Source organism: Sitophilus oryzae, unplaced genomic scaffold, assembly GCF_002938485.1.
Source record: "Sitophilus oryzae breed Bouriz unplaced genomic scaffold, Soryzae_2.0 scaffold_809_pilon_pilon, whole genome shotgun sequence".
In the NCBI taxonomy this organism is placed as follows: domain Eukaryota; kingdom Metazoa; phylum Arthropoda; class Insecta; order Coleoptera; family Curculionidae; genus Sitophilus; species Sitophilus oryzae.
Window position 1 is genome coordinate 1,111,704 of NW_022147427.1, and position 19,866 is coordinate 1,131,569.

The following is a 19,866-nucleotide window of genomic DNA, read 5'->3' on the forward strand; positions in this document are numbered from 1 at the left end:
TTCAACATAAAGAAGAATATTCAAATCATTCTTGTTTTCTTTCTGTTCATTATTTTTATCTTCGCACTTCCAAGTGCTTAATGCCATCCTATAGTTTTAAACCTCTGGTTTATTTTTTAAACTGTTGACTTATTTTGAACTAAAAATTGAATGAAACAAATATTTCTTCTTATAAAAACTTCTACAGTGTGACTGAACAACATGAAAAAAACGTGAGTGGATCGGGATCATATTTTTAATTGGAACACCCTGTATATTATTTCTTTGTTAGATGGCGAATTAAAAAATGAACATTTTTTATATTGAAAGCATTTCTTTATAACTCTTCCTTTATACATCTCCTTGACAGGAAGAAACAAAAGTGTGGTTGACAATATGCGCTTGGTCAACACTGTCGCATTCTTATATTAGCTGAAATACTTTGTGCCGATATGACATGCGGTACAAATATTTAATGTAAAATGTGTCTGTTCATCAATTTCAATATCAAAATAATACATGTGTTATTTTTTTATTGGCAGATATTCTTTTACACGTTAAATCTGATGAAGAGGTAGATTTAACAAAAACTCCGGAGTACTTTATGGAAAGGCTGAATAGATGGCGTCAAATATGGGCCGATTTGATGGCAGGCAAGCAAGTGGATCATAGTACGTGGCCCCTGCCTCCAACAGAGTAAATGTTTGACGTTGTATAAAATCGTCGTCTTTTCCTTTTACGTGTTAACTATTAATTGATATTTAGAGATATGTAGCGTCCACTTTCGTAAGCATTAGAAGATAGTTATTTAGAAGTAAAGAGAAATTAAAACATTTAAACCCTCATTAACGAAATTCAACATTAAAGATATTAATGGAAAATAAAATATAAACTAATTTATTAAAATCATGCACTGTTTTCTCTAGGTCGACTTTTTTGTTGCCAGTTCATTCTAATTTTATATTTTTTTACTGACTGTTATACTATAATTATTAAGAGATCTGTTGTTTTACTTATATGTTTTTTTTAGAATTAGAATTTGATTATACATTAATTCTTTTATACCTTAATAAAATTTTTGATTGATGCAAGTGAATATATTATGGTTTCATTTTTTATTTCCAAAAAGTACTAAAGTACTACAAAGCAATATATAGTTGTATCCAAAAGTATTAAAGTATTAAGTAGTTGTCTCTGGAAATATGGGATATTTTATATTCTTAGGGCCAGGGCTAATGCTAAAAAGGGCTCTACACGTAACGATATATGAGAGATTTGAACTGTACAGTTTTTTAAGTATGAGAAGACAAGAATAAGTAACTAAATGAGAAGTATGAACGGCATTTCCATGAGGTATTAAGCATTAGAATAATGGTAATATTCTATGCTTAATGAGGTCTTAGGCAATGCATTGTCTTTATATTCATAATCAAGGGAATAAGTAACTAGGCCTAGACTAATTAGGGTAAAATAATTATAGGTAAGGTTAAGACCAGTTAGGACTAATACTCGATTAGTGATTAGTATGAACCCACCATTAGATGGCGCTAAGGATAATAGCTGCCCATACACGGAAAGGCCCGGCCTTCGGACTCTGCTATGAGGCCGGGCCTTCCACCCAAATTACCATAGCGGAAATATATCGGCAGACTTTGCCTTTCACGCAAACTTATGGTATTTTGGGTGAAAGGCCAGGCCTCAAGGCCAAGTCCGAAGGCCGGACCCTTCCGTGTATGGGCAGCTAATGTTCTTTTTTCATTTTCACGTGACATAAAAACAGGCTGTATTTGAAGTCAGTAGTATGGAGGCCTTCGTAGTCAGTAGAAATAAAATAACTGATTTTTTGGTTATAGTTTAAGGACGGTTATTAGGATTAGGTTTAACTGAAATGGAAAAAATAGCCGATTGATATTCGGTTATCGGAATAAAATTATCGATTATCCGAAAATCTTTTTTTTAGGCATCCGTAGCATAATCTAAAAATGTAAATTATCTTTTTATTTATCTTATACAATTTAGTATAGCATAGCTTTTTCATTTCTTTGTCTATGTTTTATGGAGGGCTTTTTCATAGAGGGCCTCCATATGTTCCAAACCAACTGGAAGCCGTTATTTTTCAATCATACCATAGAGAAAGATAGTAAAAAACTTTTTATTACTTTCTCTATGAATCATACGTTGCATACGGTGTACTACCCTTGATTATGGAAAGGGTACTACGTGGTACTACCAAGCGCTTTTACAGGGTAAGTCTTAAATAAGGGCAAATATTAGAGACGACACTAAAACTCACCAAAACCTCGGAAGCATTCGGATCCTACACGAAGAGTTCGGTTTTGTTCGGCAAGAAGCGCTTTGCGGGAATTTTGAACATTATGAATAATCGAGAATCGAACAGTAATCACAGACAATAATTTTATTATGCGAAATTGCTAACAGTAGTTGACTGTTTTGGTTGTTCATTTTGTTTTTTATAGTTTTTGACTATTTTTAGAAATATGGCTATATTTAAAAATTGATCTGCATTCATATATTTTTAAAAAATACAAATATCATTAAAGTTACGAAATGTAATATTATTTGCTCATTTTAAAGAAGGAAGGTGGTTAATGTATTTGGCTGATATTTGGTAATATACCTATAAAGCCTACATCAAGTGATTTTAGTCAAAGTTGCATTGATTATTGGTGTAAATTAGAAATTGTTTCATTTGCAGATTGCATGATCACTATCTAATTTGATGCATAAGTGAGAACCATAGCTTTACTTGGAGAGAGCTCATTATTCTCAAATTAGTTGAAGCCTGGCGCATCCGCCACGACATCAGAAAAAAAATACTTTTTATTTTTTTTTTTAATTAAATAAAAAACAAAAAGTCCGGCGACGACAGTTTTTAGAAGACTCAATTAGCTATCTTTTAGTAAAAATAGCAACTTTCTAGAGCAAGTCGTTACTTCAGTAGAGGCGACACAGATAAACATTAGCATTTTATATATGTAGATTCTACTCTCAAATCTTTTATTAAAATACCAGTTCTTAAATTGAATCACATTTTCATGGGGAAATAAACATTTTGGGAAAATTTGTTAGCTTAATTACTGTAACATATTAGAAATAAAAAACATTTATAGTTCTAATAATCACAGACTTTATTAGAATGTTGCAGTTTCTTATCAGAAACTTATGGCTGTTCTATGTCAAGAAAATACAGTAATTACAACAATACAATACAATAATTTTAACAATAAACAATACCACATTATACAGGTTAGTAGCATAAGTAGTACAAAATAAATATAAAACCCTTAACCAACAGTCAATACATATTTACTTAAGTAAGACCAAAACAAACGAAATAAAGCCTTAAACCAATAACCTCTTTCACTTTGTTGGGAATAATTCTTGCTTATCCATTTTCCTTTTATGGCTCATTATATGGTCTTTTTATTGAACTACTGGCCTTCTCTGTTCATTTAGAACAATTGCTGATGTATCCTAAAAATTTTCATTTCTATTTTACCTATGATTACGATAATAATTGTAAGTTTTTTTCCACATAGTCATTATATTTTCTTGTCGAATGCATAATTTATCTTGAGAGAGATCTTCTGTCTTTTATACCACAGTTTATAACTTTCCTTAGTGTCAAAGTCATAGGCAAAGTTATGTGTTTCATTTCCAATTTTCAATTTTACTTCATGGTGTTTACCTTCAAATGTTGTTGCAATATATGGCAACTTCCACAAACTATACAGCCACAAACTATATACAGACTACCATATTTAGAGTACACAGTGGGCAAATAATACGTTTCTTCTTATTATAGTGTTTTTTCACAAAATTAAGTGAAACAACACAAATTAAAATAATCCAGTCTGTAATATTAATTATCAAAGTTCTATGAATCGCTGGATCCCCAAAATGCATTTACAAATTGTAAATCATCTTTAAATGCTTTTAGTAGGTATTTTTGTATTATTTAAAACTACAGGAATGCTGTTGAGTTTTTAACTTTGTTTTTAAATAGGGCCATATTTACTCTGATATAAAGTGCCGTTGTTTACAAAGTCCATCAACGGCAAAGTTCAGCTGAGTTTGACGTATACCGCGGTTGCGCGGTTCAGCTTCCGAGTATTTTGTCCTTAGAGAAGGAAAGAGAGACTCTCTTTCCTTGTCTAGGGTATGGTGAGTTTTAGGGGAGAACCATAAACTCTCGAAAGCCCAAGTTATCGAAAACCCGACATTATGAATAATCGAGAATCGAACAGTAATCACAGACAATAATTTTATTATGCGAAATTGTTAATAGTAGTTGACTGTTTTGGTTGTTCAATTTGTTTTTATGGAAATATACACTTAAAATACTTTAAAATGTAATGTTATCTTAAAATTAGAACCTGATTGCCTAGAAATGCAGAAATTGGTACAATACCAAAAAATTTAACTTAAATACCTATAAAATAGAAGCCATTAGTTTTACTGATATTGATTTTAAATGCTAGTTCAGACCAAAGTTGATTGCCCAGTGGTGTTTTCAAAGATATTTAAGAAACACGGAAATTATTAGTAGTGTTCACCATGAATTCTTACAAATTTCCAGAGAATCATAAAAGGAAATAGGAGGCGTGTGCATTCAAACATTTTAAAAAAAGACTTTTTGTTAGTGATTTTGGTTTTATGATGCCTAAAGTTGCCGGCCATATCCTTATTAGAAGAGTCAATTAGTAAGGTTTATGATAAAGCACTTTCTCCCCATAGTTTTTCTATATTTAGTGATTCTTTTAGGTCAAAATCTACAGCGTATGAATATATAGTATGTAAACCTGAAGCCTGAAGCTGAGATTGTGTTAGAAAAGGGTTTCAACATCAATTAGCATGTTATATAAATATGTAGATTCTACTCTCAAATCTTTTATTAAAATATCAGTTCTTAAATTGAATCACATTTTCATGGGGAAATAAACATTTTGGGAAAATTTGTTAGCTTAATTACTGTAACATATTAGAAATAAAAAACATTTATAGTTCTAATAATCACAGACTTTATTAGAATGTTGCAGTTTCTTATCAGAAACTTATGGCTGTTCTATGTCAAGAAAATACAGTAATTACAACAATACAATACAATAATTTTAACAATAAACAATACCACATTATACAGGTTAGTAGCATAAGTAGTACAAAATAAATATAAAATGTAACCAACAGTCAATACATATTTACTTAAGAAAGACGTGAAACAAAGCGAAAGGAAGCCTTAAACCAATAATTTCACTAATAATTTTTTATAACCATGTTTACCTACTTTTATGTGTTACATCATATGGTCTTTTTATTGGAATACTGGCTATATTATGTTCATTTAGAAAATTGTTGATAAAATCGGTTTTTTTTTTTTATTTTTCCCTCTAAGATTTTGTCTTAATATTTTAAATACCTCTTAGCTGATTTCATTGAAGGTGATACAATTCCTGCAATTCTATCATAAATCGACCAAATCAGATTATAAAATGGTCAGCGTGTGTTGGCTAAAATTTAGATGTCTTTGTTATTACACTGGTGTAGGACCAGTATTTTGTTATTGAAATAAAAACAGAATAGAAATAAAAATCTATTTTACCTATGACGAGAGTTTCGACAATAATTGTAACTTTTTTCCACATAGTCATTATATTTTCTTGGCGAATGCATAATTTATCTTGATCTTCTGTTTCATACCACAGTTTATAACTTTTCAAGTTATGTGTTTCCATTTACAATTTTACTTCATGGTGTTTACCTTCAAATAAATTTCTTTGCAATACGGGCAACTTCCACAAACATATACAGCCACAAACTAGAATCAGACTACCATATTTACAGTTCAACAATGGGCAATTATTACGTTTCTATTTATTATAGTGTTTTTTCACAAAATTTATGAAACAACACAAATTAAAATAGTTCCAGTCTGTAATATTAATTATCATATTTCTATGAATCGCTGATCCCCATCTGGCGCATTTCTAAATTGTAAATCTTCTTTAAATACTTTTAGTAGGTATTTCTGTATTATTTTTGAGTTTTTAACTTTGTTTTTAAATAGGGCCATATTTACTTGATAATTATAAAGTGCCGTTGTTTAAGCGGTTTACTTGGAGGAGCGCACGTATTCTCAAACTAGTTGAAGTTTGACGTATACCGCGGTTGCGCGGTTCAGCTTCCAGTATTTTGTTCTTAGAAATGAAAGAGACTCTCTTACCTTGTCTAGGGTAAGTGAGTTACTAATTAAAGCTATTCGTATTCATATAAGAGGTTTGGTTTTATGTTCATTTGTAATTCGCTTACCACAGATATGAACATAGCAAATAATACTAAATTTATCAGATATATCGACAAAATCTTATTATTCGAATTAGTTAGTTTTAATTTACTATCGAATTAGTCGTATTATTTAATTCGAATTTTCCCAACACTAATTCCTATCTTTTTGAACACTTCTAACCAAAGCTTCTGACAGAGCTTCTAACCATCTTCTAACGACAAAACTTCTAACCGGCAGGATCATAGGGCAGGATATTGTTTATTCTATGGAGTGTAGAGCATAAGTAGTGTCATTAATACAATACAATGATTATAGACGCGAATCGGCGAATTGCGAAAAGCGATAGCTAGCTTGAGAGTAGTACATTAATAAATATAAAACCCTTAAGCCTGGCATATTTACATCCGAGACCAAAACAAAAAAAATACTTAAACCAATTTTTTTTCATTTTGTTGAGGAGAACTATAATTAGACTATCATATTAGTAAAATAGCAACAGTTCTAGGCAAGTAATACGTTTCAGTTCTTACGACACAGATAAACATTAGTAACTTGTTATATAAATATGTAGATTTCATACAGTCAAAATTTTTTAGGGAAATTTCATTTTGCTCCACTGAAATTACCAAAAAAATCATAACCTGAGATTGGAAAATTTGTTTTATACATATTTATTTATGTTTACGATCTTTATTTTATATTTTATAGCATACAATATGAGTTTATTTACTTAATAATTAATGAATAAAATTACGATTGTGGGATTCAAAATACAATAAGGTGTAAAATTACCATTTACTTATTGTTAAAACGTAGAAGAGAATGGGTTTATAGCACAGGTTTACAGGTCATTTATGGGCCATTTGGGACAAAGTGAAATATTCAAACCTTAAGCAACAGGGTCGCAGTTTAATTTACTTAAGTAAGGAAGAAAATTCAAAAAACTTTAGGAATTTTCACAGATTGTCTGTATAGGAGTTTGATAACTTGGTTGAAGTTGATAATTGTCGCCATATATATCAATAACATATTATGTACGAGAACCCATTTCAACTGGAGAAATGCTTTCATTTACTATCAATTATTTCCCGCCCCCCAAATTTATAAATCTTTCAAGAATGTGCCCAATCTTAAAATTTCTCACAGAATTTTACCATTCAGTAAATTTGGACCAATGAGAGCAGTTTCGCAAAATCGCAATTCGCGATTCGCGTCTATATGAAACAAGCTTTATAGAGGTATTTTGTTCACATAATTAGTTGAGTTCACATACATATACTTTCGTGTTTAAGATCTTTAAGTTATATTTTATAAATCGGTTCCATTTTAATAGTTTATCAAAGTTCTATAGCTATGGATTATAGGTTAGCCAAACAAATGCCAGGGCCGGGGAATTGTAAAATACTTTTTTATTTTTATTTTTTTTATTATTTTGGGTTTTTAAGGTTTATTTTTAATTTATGGGCCATATTTATCTGAAACAAATTATAATATGTCTTAAATTTAAAATTACAAGGAAACTTGTCAAAGTTCGGAGTATTTTGTCCTTCGAAAAGTTGAAAAGACTACTCTCTTACCTTGTCTAGAGGGTATAATCTGAAAATCTACAAAATTTATTGATGAAAAAGTTAGGTTTTATGATCAAATTGAAAAGTATACCAATGAGATATGGAGTCTAAAAAGGAGGCGAATCGAACGCAAAAATTATGGGCCCAGTTTTTGAGATCTAAATGAAGTTCGAAAATCGCCGTTAGGGGCGCTTGTGATGATTGGGATACTAGAAATACACAGCTTCTTATGGCAAGAATAACTATTTTGTTATAAATTATAGAGCCAAGTTAATATTTGGGCATATTTTTACCAGAGTTAGCTTTTAGAAACGTGGTTTTTCTAATTGAGCAATGTGCGTGGCTAAAATTGTGAATACAAAACCTTAAATTTGAGTTTGAAAAGTTAGTTAGGTTATATTAGATGCCGGTTTAATATATCCTTTTCCTAAGTTGATATTATAAAAATGTTTTATTATGTGGTTCTTTTTAGTGCATACACGACCGAAGAAACATATAAGCTGCTAAAATAAATCTTCCCTAGAACTGTTGTACAAAAAAGATAGAAGTTCCAGCAACAAATTTATCACCAGTTCAACCTTTGATTTGATGTAAACAGTAATTGTTTCTTGATGAGAAATGCGAATGAAATAGTTTATGGTGTGATTGTGTTAGTGTTTTATTAATAGTTTTGTTGATGCAGTTTAAAGGTTCATAGTTTTTCATTAAAACATTTGAAATTGACATGTTTACATGCAGTTTAGTGTGATACCATTTTAATAAACATTAAAATCTTTCGAACTAGTAGTGGTTTTATGGCGATTGACAGATTGAATAACGAAAATTAAGAGTATTTTATCAGGAATAACTTAATCATAAATGGAAACTGAAGACGAACGTTACCATTGCACCCTTTGATCGGTGTTATCTATTCCATAACTTTTTATAGCTGAAACTAGAGAGTAGGTATATTGAGCTGAAACGTTTCCTGTGTTCAATAGCGTTTTTTCTAGCGTTGAATTGTAAGTTTTAATGTCATTAGCAAAGTTTTGCAAATTGTCACTGTTTCGTAGACAATTAAATTCAAGATATATTATATTCAATGTCACCTAATAATTGTAAAGGTTTTTCTATTGATATTCACTTTATTAATATAAGGTAGGTTTGTAAATAAAATATTAATGAATAAATAATGTACTCAGTTTATTTCAAAAGCACAAAAATACAGAGTTGTGAATATGTATATACGCTGACTTATTTCATCATATAAATATTTATTTAGCAATATTAATACATTACAACTTTTGTTTCTATTAACTAATTCCACTAAATTTAATAAATAAAATATACAATATGAAAATTTAGTTACAATTTATTAGATGCAGATATTGTTTATCTATATGTTGATATGCCAAAATGTAAAACATTAACATGGTTCTTATATCAATGCAAAAAATTACAAAGAAAAAAATAAGCATTCTAAAATAAATACCTAGCTACAATTTGTACCTACATAAGATAAGTTAAAACTTATTTATATTCATAAAAACCTTTTCTTTGATGTTAATATACACAATCAAAATTATCAACCACAGATACAATAATTTTCAAATTATTTGTTATTATTAGTGTTTTATTAATAGTTTTGTTGATGCAGTTTAAAGGTTCAAGTTTTTCATTAAAAACAATGAAAATCATATCTATCATAAATGGCAAAGACTATTTCATTTGAACCTGAAATAAATGTACCCTGCCCATCGCTTGTTATCTGTGCCAACTGCAGCCAAACTATTTTTCAACTAGTGAACATAGTAACTCTACTGTCTGAAAACATCAACTGGCACATTAGTAATATACGAAGAATTGTAAGTTTTCATGTTCTCAAAGTTAGGTTCTGAAGTTTGATTTTCAACATAAATTCAAATATAGACCTTTTATGTTTTTTGAATTTGAAACTTTTTCAGTTGCTTCACTCTATTAATACATGGTGGTTTGTAAATTTTATTACTAGAATAAATATGAAGGCAGGTTAGGAAAAATTCTTGGAATTGAACCCTCCTTTAATAATGGTCTACTTATTTCAATATGATAGTTCCGTCAAGTTAATTTGATCTCATAATGAGTCAAAATATCTTCATCTAGAAAATGTAGTTCACAAACAGCATCTTTGCTGCTAAGTGTCTTGTCTGATCTGGGTATCGCCTTTTGCCACTGCTGTAGCAAGCTAGGATCCTAATAAAAGATATATAATTGTTAAATAAAATAAAAAAAACATTTTTCACTATTAAAGCTGTTATTTTGAGAATACTGATCTTGAAGTATAAATATTTAATATTCACTTTCAATAGCACTGTTCAAACTGTGGTTAATATAGGTACATGTCAACAGGTAATTTTAGCACCTAGTAAGTATTAAATTATTTTAATTTTATAACAAGGCCTCCTAGGTTATGTTATACACATGTTGATTTTAGGCTATATTTCCTATTAATTTGGTTTATAATTTAATCTGTACACTGACAGTATATAATTTTAATGTTTTTCTTAACATCTATCCATAATTTTTATAAATAAATAGTCATACTACTTACATTAGGAGCTTTGAAAAGGCTTGGGTTTCTTTCACCCCGTTCTTTATTTGCCTTGTTTTTTATTGGGATTCCCACTTGTACAGCCAGGTACAAAGCAATTTCTACCACGACTCATTGTTGTACTGCTAAAAATTCAGTAAATTAACTATAAATTTTATTAAAAACACAATTAAATCGTATACTAACAATGAAAATGTAGTATCCCAGTCGATCGCAGTGCCTCTGCTGTCAAACCGAGGAAGCTGCTTAAAAGTGGGGACAGAAATTTCAAATTTGCCCATTGCCGATAAATCTCCTTTTTTAAGCCCTCCATAATTAAGTATAACCTCTTTGGTATAACATTGTTAAACAAACATTAACAAATCATAACATATCAGATCATAGAACTAAAAAAAGTACTATTACATAAAAACAGGTGATACAATACTTCAAAATTAATTTTAACATAATATCAAAACCGAAAAATCAAACTGCAAACACAACCACACTTATCACAACAGAAATTAACACACACTTCCGCGGCAAATGTCCAAGAAAGACTGATCATTCTGATTGGTCCTGGTCCGGTCGTAGCTCACGTCGTATTGTCGGTAAGCAAAATCCCTGTCCAAAAATTTTGACGATCAGCGCCATCATCCGTCATAATTGGGAAACTTTTGCTGGAACCATTTTTAATATTTCACTTACATGGCCCTGGTTGAGTTCGTCAAGTCGGTAGGCCATTGATTATGATATGGGCGATATAGGACCGCGGTTCAGATTCATGGTACAAAGAATACAAGGTATGATCGATAGCGGATCCAATTTCGTTCAGTTCGCGCATACCACCTGTGACGTCACTATGAAAATAATGAATAAATAAAAAATTTGTAAAAAATAAAGAAAGTTGACAGGATATCTGCATTTTTTGGGGTTATGGTTAAGAATTGTTTATTTTTAAGACTTTTTAGTTCGTTTAATTTAATAATTACTAAAACCAGCAGTTCTAAAAATATATTTAAAAATAATAATTACCTATTAACATGGATTTGTTCAATAATAGGTAAGAATACTAAATTTATTTCTATATTCGGTATAAAATTGTTTATTAGGTTTTTAGTTTGCGATGTTTATGGTAAATAATTTTCATGTTCATTGCCTCTGAATTCACATGAGGACAGAGATGAGGATATCTATGGAAAAGTAACCACAAGAGGAATTGTTACATCATTTAAAAAATGTTGGGAAGTTTATTGTTTCCCATCGAAAAGTAGAAAATGCCAATGCAGATGAACGTATTGTAATTGTGATAGAAGTAATTCCAAGGGTGAAGTTTATTATAATTAGTGACCTGTGCTTCTTTTTATATGTAGATGTTTCAGGTTTTGAGAATAAATTGGTTGAACGACACCCAAAATTTAGAGAGGAAGTATTTGCATACCCAGAATATGCCCATCGAGGATTATATTATAGCTCAAATTTCCTTTAATGGTAGACAATTATTCAATGCAAATTAACTTTTTAAGTGACTGAAATATTAAATAGTTTACAATATGGTATATCACTAAAAAATATATTACTTTTTAGGTACAATTAGGGCCCGACACATTTCAAAAAGTAGAATATTATTTTATATTAAATGAGGTATTGTACCAACAATCAATTTATATTAATAACGGAGATTAAAAATAACAGAATAAATAGTTCTTTTTTTTTTATACTACAAAAATAAATTATAGAATACAACAGTATTTAAAAAAATAAATAAAAAGTTATGTCGCGGCCGAGATTCGAACTCCGGTCTCTCGCTTCCTAGCCCGACTCCTTACGCACTGCTCCACAGTAACTTGCTTAGCGATAATTCAATGACGGTATATAAACAAAAAAACAGATTTATAACAATATCTTGACGATTTGAACTGGCGCGCGGAGCGTGCTGACCAATAGCGCCTGTTATCACCTGTGACGTAGCGACCAACCTGCGCAATATCATACCTTGTATTCTTTGTACCATGGTTCAGATTCCTCTGAATAACCTCAAAATGAGAAAATAATAACAGTGGTTTTTTTTAAAATTAATAATTTCTGAATTTTATTGGATGATAAGATTTACTAGATATGGTTATTTGCAAATATTATTTACAAGGTATATGTAAATTTGGAAGCAGTTGTTATAATGAACATCAAAATCCACGTAAGATAATTTGATTTTTATACTGTTTTTATAAGAACCAATAAGAGAATGATGTATGTAGAGGATGTATGTTTACAGAGAATTATGTGGATAATAGGCAGTCAACGTCAATTTTGCGCCAATCAAATTTTGGGGCTCCTCAACATATCCCTCAACCTAGCAAACCTACAGGAAATGTTGATCTAAATACACTAATAAAAGCAGTGATTACAGATACAACAGGGGCTGAAAAAGGTGGGCAATGGCTTCTTTCATGTTATGCTCCGTATAAGGAGAAACCTGCTTTCCCTGGTTTTGAAGATACCAGCCCAGAAGAAATTAGATTAGGTTTTTATGAAGCACAAAAAAATGGAACACTGGATCAATATGTAGGTATATGAAAATATATTTTGTGAGTGGCCTAACCATTTGTTTTAGAAACAACAACTCCAAGGATTACATCAAAGAGAACTTGCGAAAATACGAGCATTACAAAATCCAGATAAAGAAGTTATTAATATTTTGCAATGTATCTATAACACTCCACCATCAAGCTACAGTGGGACTTATGGAGAAAACAGCATTACTCAAGCCAGTAATACAGGTCAACTAGTATATGGAGCTCAAACTAATCCCACATATACTTTAAATGATAACATTTTCAATAGACAGCAAAATAATAGAAACATTTTTGGAGGAAACTCAAAAGATGTCTTTAATACTTCACAACCTCAAGCTCAAGCAACTTTATTTAACAGTTCAGCTGCCAATGTATTTAGTCATAATCAAAATAATATATTCAACAATCAAGTAAATTCAAATATATTTACAAATACAAATTTGCAAGTGAATAATACAAATGCAGCGGCCCCCCAAATGAGTGGGAATGTATTTGCAACATCATCTGGTATTTTTTCTGGCGGGAGTCAAAATTTATTCAGTACACAAAATACTAAAAATGTCTATGGTGAACCACCAAAAGCTTTACTTAACCAACAACCAAATATATTTAAACCTACAAATCAAACAAATAATATTCAAGTACAAAATATTTTGACTTCACAACAACCTGCAAATCTATTCAACTCTAATCAAAACGTTTTTGGGACTGTACCAAACTTACAAGAAACTCAGTCAATTGTAGATACACAGAAATACTCTGCGTCTATATTTGGAACTCAAATTTTTAATGTAAATCCTGTGAGCGATCAAAACAATATCGACGAAACTCTTTATTCCAAGGAAGAAGAATTAACCGATATAGAAAAAAAATGGTTTGAAAGTGATAGTATTGATTTAATGAATATTCCCTCTAAGCCACCAATCTATAATATGTGTTTTAAAACATAATTATTTTGAGTTGTACAAGGATTCTCTAAATATTTCTTATTCCAGTCTATAGAAACAAATGACTTTAATGTATATAATTTACTAACATCTGAAATATACATATTAATTATCTACGTCTTCGGACTTTAGCTCTGCCTTTTTTCTTCTTTTTAGAAGTATTGTTTATTTCTTTTTTGTTAACTTTAATATTTTTAGGTGTAGGTATACCAGTGTTAGGTCTTTTGGGAATAATTAGGTTTTGTTCAACCAAATCGGCCAATTTTCCTTGCTCGGCAAGCATAGATAAGAAAGTACAAATAAATTCATCATAATTATGAGTTCTTCTAGAATCATCAATCTAAAATTAAATAAATTTTAGATATAAAAATAAAAAAGGTTAATGTTACCTTATATTTATTTTGTTTATCATTTTCATCTTTTAAAGACATTTCACATAAACAAATCTCATTCTCCAGATTTCTCAAAAGAGCTAAAAGATCTTTGGGAGCAAAAGTATGTGGTTCTAATATATCATGGCTTTTCTTTTCTGCTATTACAGGATCACCATCACTTGTATGCACTCTTGCATGAATACCTCCACTGCCAGATTTCTTTTCTAATGGTTTACTAGTCTTCTCTTCCAAAATAAGCCCATTATTCTTTTCTTGTTCAGCCATTCGTAACACAACAAATCTTTTAAGATCTCTCGAGTTAGGACTGGCTGTAGAAGCCCAATTCCAACTTTGGGTTGGTGAATTAAATGCTGAACCTGAACCAATATCTGAAGGTGTATCTGTCCCTGAAGTACTAGGAGCTGGAGATGTTTGTATTGTTAATGGAGTTGAATAATCTAACGGACAGAGTGTCATATTTGAACTAGGATTTGAAGTGATAGTGTCATCAGGAGTTAGTTTTGCATCTTCCTCAGTTTTTCCAGCCTCTTCATTTTTCACTATCCTTGAGCTCAAATTCTCTGGAACATTTTCAATTTTTCCACCTCCCTTATCTTTAACTTTGACTATTTGCTGTAAAGCATCTACTACTATTTGTTTATTAGTTCTAAGCATTTTCAATTTGTGTTGAATAGCTAAACGCCTATCAGGAACTACAGCCATTAAATTAAATCTTATTTCATTATATTCATCACCGATACCTAATCTATCCTGAATTACATTTCTAAATTTATCTGTCCAGTCTTGATCACTCCAGGGGCCATGATCTATAGGGAATGGTTTCAAACCATCCAGTTCATACAGTCGACTCCCAATAGGAACAAAACTGACAAAGTGAAATGCTTCTCCTAAAAAAAAATAATTGGATATACAGATTTACTGTAACAAATTATATAAATAAATTGTAGAAGAATGATACACACCTCTTCCTGTAAACCTTCCTGTTGAAATCCCACTACTTTTTTCTAATCTTCTTTTAGCTTGAGGCATAGCATGGGAGTTATGTGCACAGGCAAGTTCAGGAGTGTTTCCTATAGCCCAGCCCTTATTCTCTGGTGACATTCCATGGGTATGTAATTTAAGTCGTTGTAAAGTTTCACCCAGATGTATAGTGGGACAATTTAATAGAATTGAAATTAGGGCGTGTGTAGCACATGAGTTAGGTACCATTTGTTGTGCAAAAAATATATTGTTTACAACATCCTCATCTTTTACAAATGTCTCTGTTTGCTCTACCACTTTCCTTCGAGATCTACGCTCCTCAACCCATCGAAATAAGAAAATAAATCCGTACACTGGGCTGTCTAAAGGCTTATTCAAATCATAAATTTCTTCAACTTGCACCCCCTTCACACCAAAATCCTCTAAAAGAAGCGAGAATAACCCTGGATCGCTCTCTAACTCTAACCACCCCTCTGTAAGCTCTTTGATATCTACTGGCATTTTATATCTTAATTCATAAACTGTATTTTTTTAACACGATAAAAGCACAAGTAAAAGCATATACAACCGTCGAAAATTCACAACGAACAGCACAAAATAGACTGGCCCTCACTGGCCCCGTTCTCAGAACAACTCTGAGAACAATTAGTTCTGTTATCTGTGCTCACTCTGTGCTCAGAACAGCGAGTGTCGCCAGTCGCCAGAAAGCCCCGTTCTCAGAACAGCGACACGTCAAGAGGACCAATGAGATTTGTACAAAATTCAAACAGCTGTCAATTTTAAATCTAGCACAGCTCTCATTGGTTGTTTCAAACGTCAAACTGTGTCGCCAGCAAATGCCAGCGTCAGGGGCGTAGAAAAAAAGAGACCTTAATTATTATTAAATCTGATTGGGTCTTTTGTCGTATCGCTGGCGACAGTCGCAGTTCTGAGAACGGGGCTTAAGAAATTGACGATATAGGTACCACAGAGCAGTTACAAAAACAGATACAGTTTGTATCTGTTCTGTGTAGGTACCCATAGATAAAAGAAAATAATCTTCTATGTAGGTACCCATTCTTCTTCTTCTTGTTTCACGATGACCACGCGCCTTTCGACGGCCAGTCAGAGTCTAATGTAGGTACCCAAATACGTTTAAAACTTTGAATAAGAAGACTAAAGCCGGAGTCTCATGCATCCGAAATCCGATGGTACGATATCCGAAATTTGAAGTTATCGTGTGAAATAAAAAAAGCCTGTCACATACATCGTTGTTCACATGTCACATACATCGTTGTTCACATACATACAGTTCGTTCCGAAATTTGACAGTTTTAACATTTTCATGAGATTCATGTCATGTTTTATTAGAGAAACACTTATAAAAATAACTTCCTCGCCAAATATCCCGAAATTGCCCACTTCCCACTAAACTTGTTTTTAAAAACAAATGTTTTCAAAAAAAGTGAGGTTAAAAAACACACGATATCGTACAAAAGTTAAACAAAATTTAACTTTATACGACGTCGGATGATTAGTTAAAATTATCGAATAAAAATTGTTGTCAAAATAATTCAACCAATAGGAGCACCGTCGGATCGTCGTGTCATCGGATTTCGGATGCATGAGACTCCGGCTTAAGCCTAGTTCTCACGGAGCGGAAAATCGCGTTACAAGAGGGGATGGCGTAAAAATTCCTAATGGGAATTTTTCCTACTGCGCGAGATTTCTAATTCTCGCCCGACCTACTCGGTTCGGCCGTCATCGGCATGGATCGAAATCCTTGAGATGTACATTCTACATGAAATGAAGGAAAAAAACGTGTTAAATTTGTCAACGTCGCTCCTCGCAGTGGCTATCGAGAGTTGAGAACTCGAAAAAGTTAGAGAGCTGGCCAGGTGCTCCCATACGTTAAGTTAGAAAGTGATATAAAAAATAAAATGTTATAATTATGCAGACGCATTGAGTATTGATAATATTTTTAATCGGAAACAGTGTGGTATGCGATTAACTGGAAATTAAATTAAACATTTTTATATAACTGATAAATCTTGTGAGGAAGAGGTGAAGGAAAAGAGACAGATGAAGCAGAAAAACAAACTAATTTTATTGGAAATTAAAAAACAAAATTGTAATTTTGACAGTTAATGTTTTTTTAGAACATTAGAACGTTATAACACAAGCATCACGAAGGAGAAGCAGGAAACATACAAAAGTAAATATATTTTAAAAACATATTATGTGCAGTGACTTTCTAACATAATTAATTCTTTTTCAGAATCATGGTCAAGTCATATACACCAGCAAAATTTAAATAGTTATATACACAGTTATATATGTTTAGAGCTTTTCAAAATTAAAGATATATGATGTCATGAGAGTGTGTATTATTGGTTGCCTATGGTATTATTAAATAAATAAGAGCAGAGAATTCTAATAATGGCAATAATCCCTAGAGTCAATTTAGAGGTTAACTATTCTCTGGGTTAACTGAAAAAAAAAATGTTCTGGAGTCAAAGTATTTTATTTATAAAATTACCCAGAACATCCCAATTAAATAATTTTGTATTTTTAATTTAGAGACTCTAAGGGAACGTTTTAGGCTATTTTTGAGTTTACTGAAGAAGTTTAAGAGTACTAGAAAAAAACATTTTCCCCCAACTCAACCTTTTTACCACCCTTAAATGATATTGCAATTCAATTTTTAAGACCTTAATAAGGAAATTTTTCAAAATATTTCGAATTTATTCATGAACTTTAAGTCGGTCAAAATAAAGCATGGAAGTTGGTATTATATGAAATGGTTTATTACAAAATATAAATGTATGATAAAATAAAATAAATCAAACTGTAGTCCCTCTGGTATTCTAGTGACTGCGAACTGCGGGTGGCTGGTGAAAAAGTGCTACTGAAGGTGAGCGTAGGTATACTACCTATAATATACACCTACCTATAAACAAAAAAATGTATGAGTAATGAATTTAACAACACCGTCAAATTAAAGATTGGGTAAAACACATTACATATTATTATTTAAAGCAATATCTACCCAAAGTGAATATAATTGAAAATGTTAATAATCTTATTTTAATTATTAAGTCTAGGAAAGAAATGTGTCTTTTCCATTTTAAAAAAGGTACATACCAAGTACATACCTTTTTGTTCTATTGTGGCACTATGGTAACTAACTAGACACCATTTTGCCACCGTTGCTGCTCGAACTACTAGAAATCATCTTCTTGGCAATAATCTGTAAAAATATATAGATAAAAATTTACGTTACACATTATTCATTACGAATTAAAATTATAATTCATTTTAAATTATTTGGGGAGTACCAACTACTGTCAAAACTATAACACCGAAACAGAGACCGAGGTACTTATTTTTACTTACCGCTAATATATTCCACTATTATTATTTTCACATCTATATCTTCATATAATTGCGGATCCAATCGGAGTTGGATTATCCAGCTACCAGTACTTGTCCTCCACTTTGAGAGGATCTGAAAGTATTTTATTACAAATTAATTAATTACCTTGCACTTAAATATATGCTAATCAAGTTATAAGTAAACCGAAACATTATGGATACTGAATATTTTGTTTTTTTTTAATACATAACTACAAAAGATAAGCACAAATGAAATTTCCTACCTTCTGGCTTCCTTTTTAAATAATCCTTCCATTTTCAATTAACAATAATTCACTCCGTTCAGTAACGAACAATAATTCACTCTGTCTGATATACTTTCGAAAATATGAGAATACTGGCAACAGTGTTTTTTACTTTCCGAAGACGTTCGGGCGCAATCGTAATATTAGGAAAAAGTAGAATTAGGAAATTCTTGGCGCTCCCAATACCGCCACCTCGTATGTGGTATCCCCGGAATTTTGACTATTAGGACAGATGTGGTTCTCCCGTAGAATTAGGAAATTCTTGGCGCTCCCTACCCTACATCATAGTTTTACATTTTTTAAATAAAATTAGAACGACACTGATAAACCGGAATTTAAGTCGGCCATATTTGAGGCCCATCGCGGTGTACCTAAGATATTTGATATGCTCCTTCCTATAAGCCTAGTTCTCATGGGGCGGAAAATCGCGTTGCGAGCGCGGATTTTTTTAAAATTGTCCCGCTGCGGGAAAATTTCAACTTTTGGCGGATCCGCAAAATTTTAAACTATTTTTAACTTTTTAGCGAGTTTTTATAGTCTATCTTTGTCTAAACATATTCTTTCTTCTTTTAATTTTTAACCTAATCTCAAATTGGGAGGGAAGCTGTTTGTTTTGGTAGTTTGAATTTTAATTTTGGAGTTGGGATTTTGATTTTAATTAATGTTTTTGTAAAGACCTTTTGTTTTTATGCCATTCATAAATTAATATTAATCCAACTATGTACTGCCTTCTCCATTGATAATAGTTATTATTGTTAGCAATATTAGTATCCATAATCACATAAATTAATAATTTAAATTAATTAATATAATAATATACAAGTTACAAATATTTTTGTTTATTGTTTATTTACTTATTTGCTTAAAAAAACACACTTGGTTTGTCACTGTCACCTTTCAAGTTCTGACATT

At 31.3% G+C, this 19,866-nt stretch overlaps 3 protein-coding genes and 3 long non-coding RNA genes across 8 annotated transcripts in view; 3 read left to right on the top strand and 3 right to left on the bottom strand.

The window, feature by feature from the left end:
• Window positions 1-1,077, top strand: part of LOC115888900 (protein mini spindles) — a 33,992-nt gene extending 32,915 nt beyond the window's left edge. For all 3 annotated transcript variants that reach the window (XM_030908782.1, XM_030908781.1, XM_030908783.1), the window contains exon 29: window positions 522-1,077. In XM_030908782.1, coding sequence (XP_030764642.1) covers window positions 522-679 — 158 coding nt within the window. In that variant the 3' untranslated portion in view covers window positions 680-1,077. The remainder of the gene's footprint in view (window positions 1-521) is intronic.
• Window positions 1,078-3,420: 2,343 nt separating this feature from the next.
• On the bottom strand, window positions 3,421-3,806 carry LOC115888935. Its single transcript, XR_004051337.1, has 2 exons — window positions 3,689-3,806; window positions 3,421-3,474 (listed from the first exon to the last, which is right to left on the bottom strand). It is a non-coding gene; the product is annotated as an uncharacterized LOC115888935 (long non-coding RNA).
• A 4,164-nt stretch (window positions 3,807-7,970) lies between these two features.
• On the top strand, window positions 7,971-8,675 carry LOC115888910. The gene is made up of 2 exons (XR_004051333.1): window positions 7,971-8,235; window positions 8,324-8,675. It is a non-coding gene; the product is annotated as an uncharacterized LOC115888910 (long non-coding RNA).
• Window positions 8,676-10,017: 1,342 nt separating this feature from the next.
• LOC115888909 lies at window positions 10,018-10,732 on the bottom strand. The gene is made up of 3 exons (XR_004051332.1): window positions 10,607-10,732; window positions 10,421-10,545; window positions 10,018-10,062 (listed from the first exon to the last, which is right to left on the bottom strand). It is a non-coding gene; the product is annotated as an uncharacterized LOC115888909 (long non-coding RNA).
• Window positions 10,733-12,421: 1,689 nt separating this feature from the next.
• LOC115888908 (nucleoporin-like protein amo1) lies at window positions 12,422-14,035 on the top strand. The gene is made up of 3 exons (XM_030908791.1): window positions 12,422-12,593; window positions 12,672-12,961; window positions 13,011-14,035. The coding sequence occupies exons 1-3, from the start codon at window positions 12,518-12,520 to the stop codon at window positions 13,920-13,922; spliced, it is 1,278 nt and encodes a 425-aa protein (XP_030764651.1). The 5' UTR covers window positions 12,422-12,517; the 3' UTR covers window positions 13,923-14,035.
• On the bottom strand, window positions 13,970-16,174 carry LOC115888907 (ubiquitin carboxyl-terminal hydrolase calypso-like). The gene is made up of 3 exons (XM_030908790.1): window positions 15,277-16,174; window positions 14,309-15,201; window positions 13,970-14,259 (listed from the first exon to the last, which is right to left on the bottom strand). The coding sequence occupies exons 1-3, from the start codon at window positions 15,794-15,796 to the stop codon at window positions 14,029-14,031; spliced, it is 1,644 nt and encodes a 547-aa protein (XP_030764650.1). The 5' UTR covers window positions 15,797-16,174; the 3' UTR covers window positions 13,970-14,028.
• Between the last annotated feature and the right edge of the window lie 3,692 nt (window positions 16,175-19,866).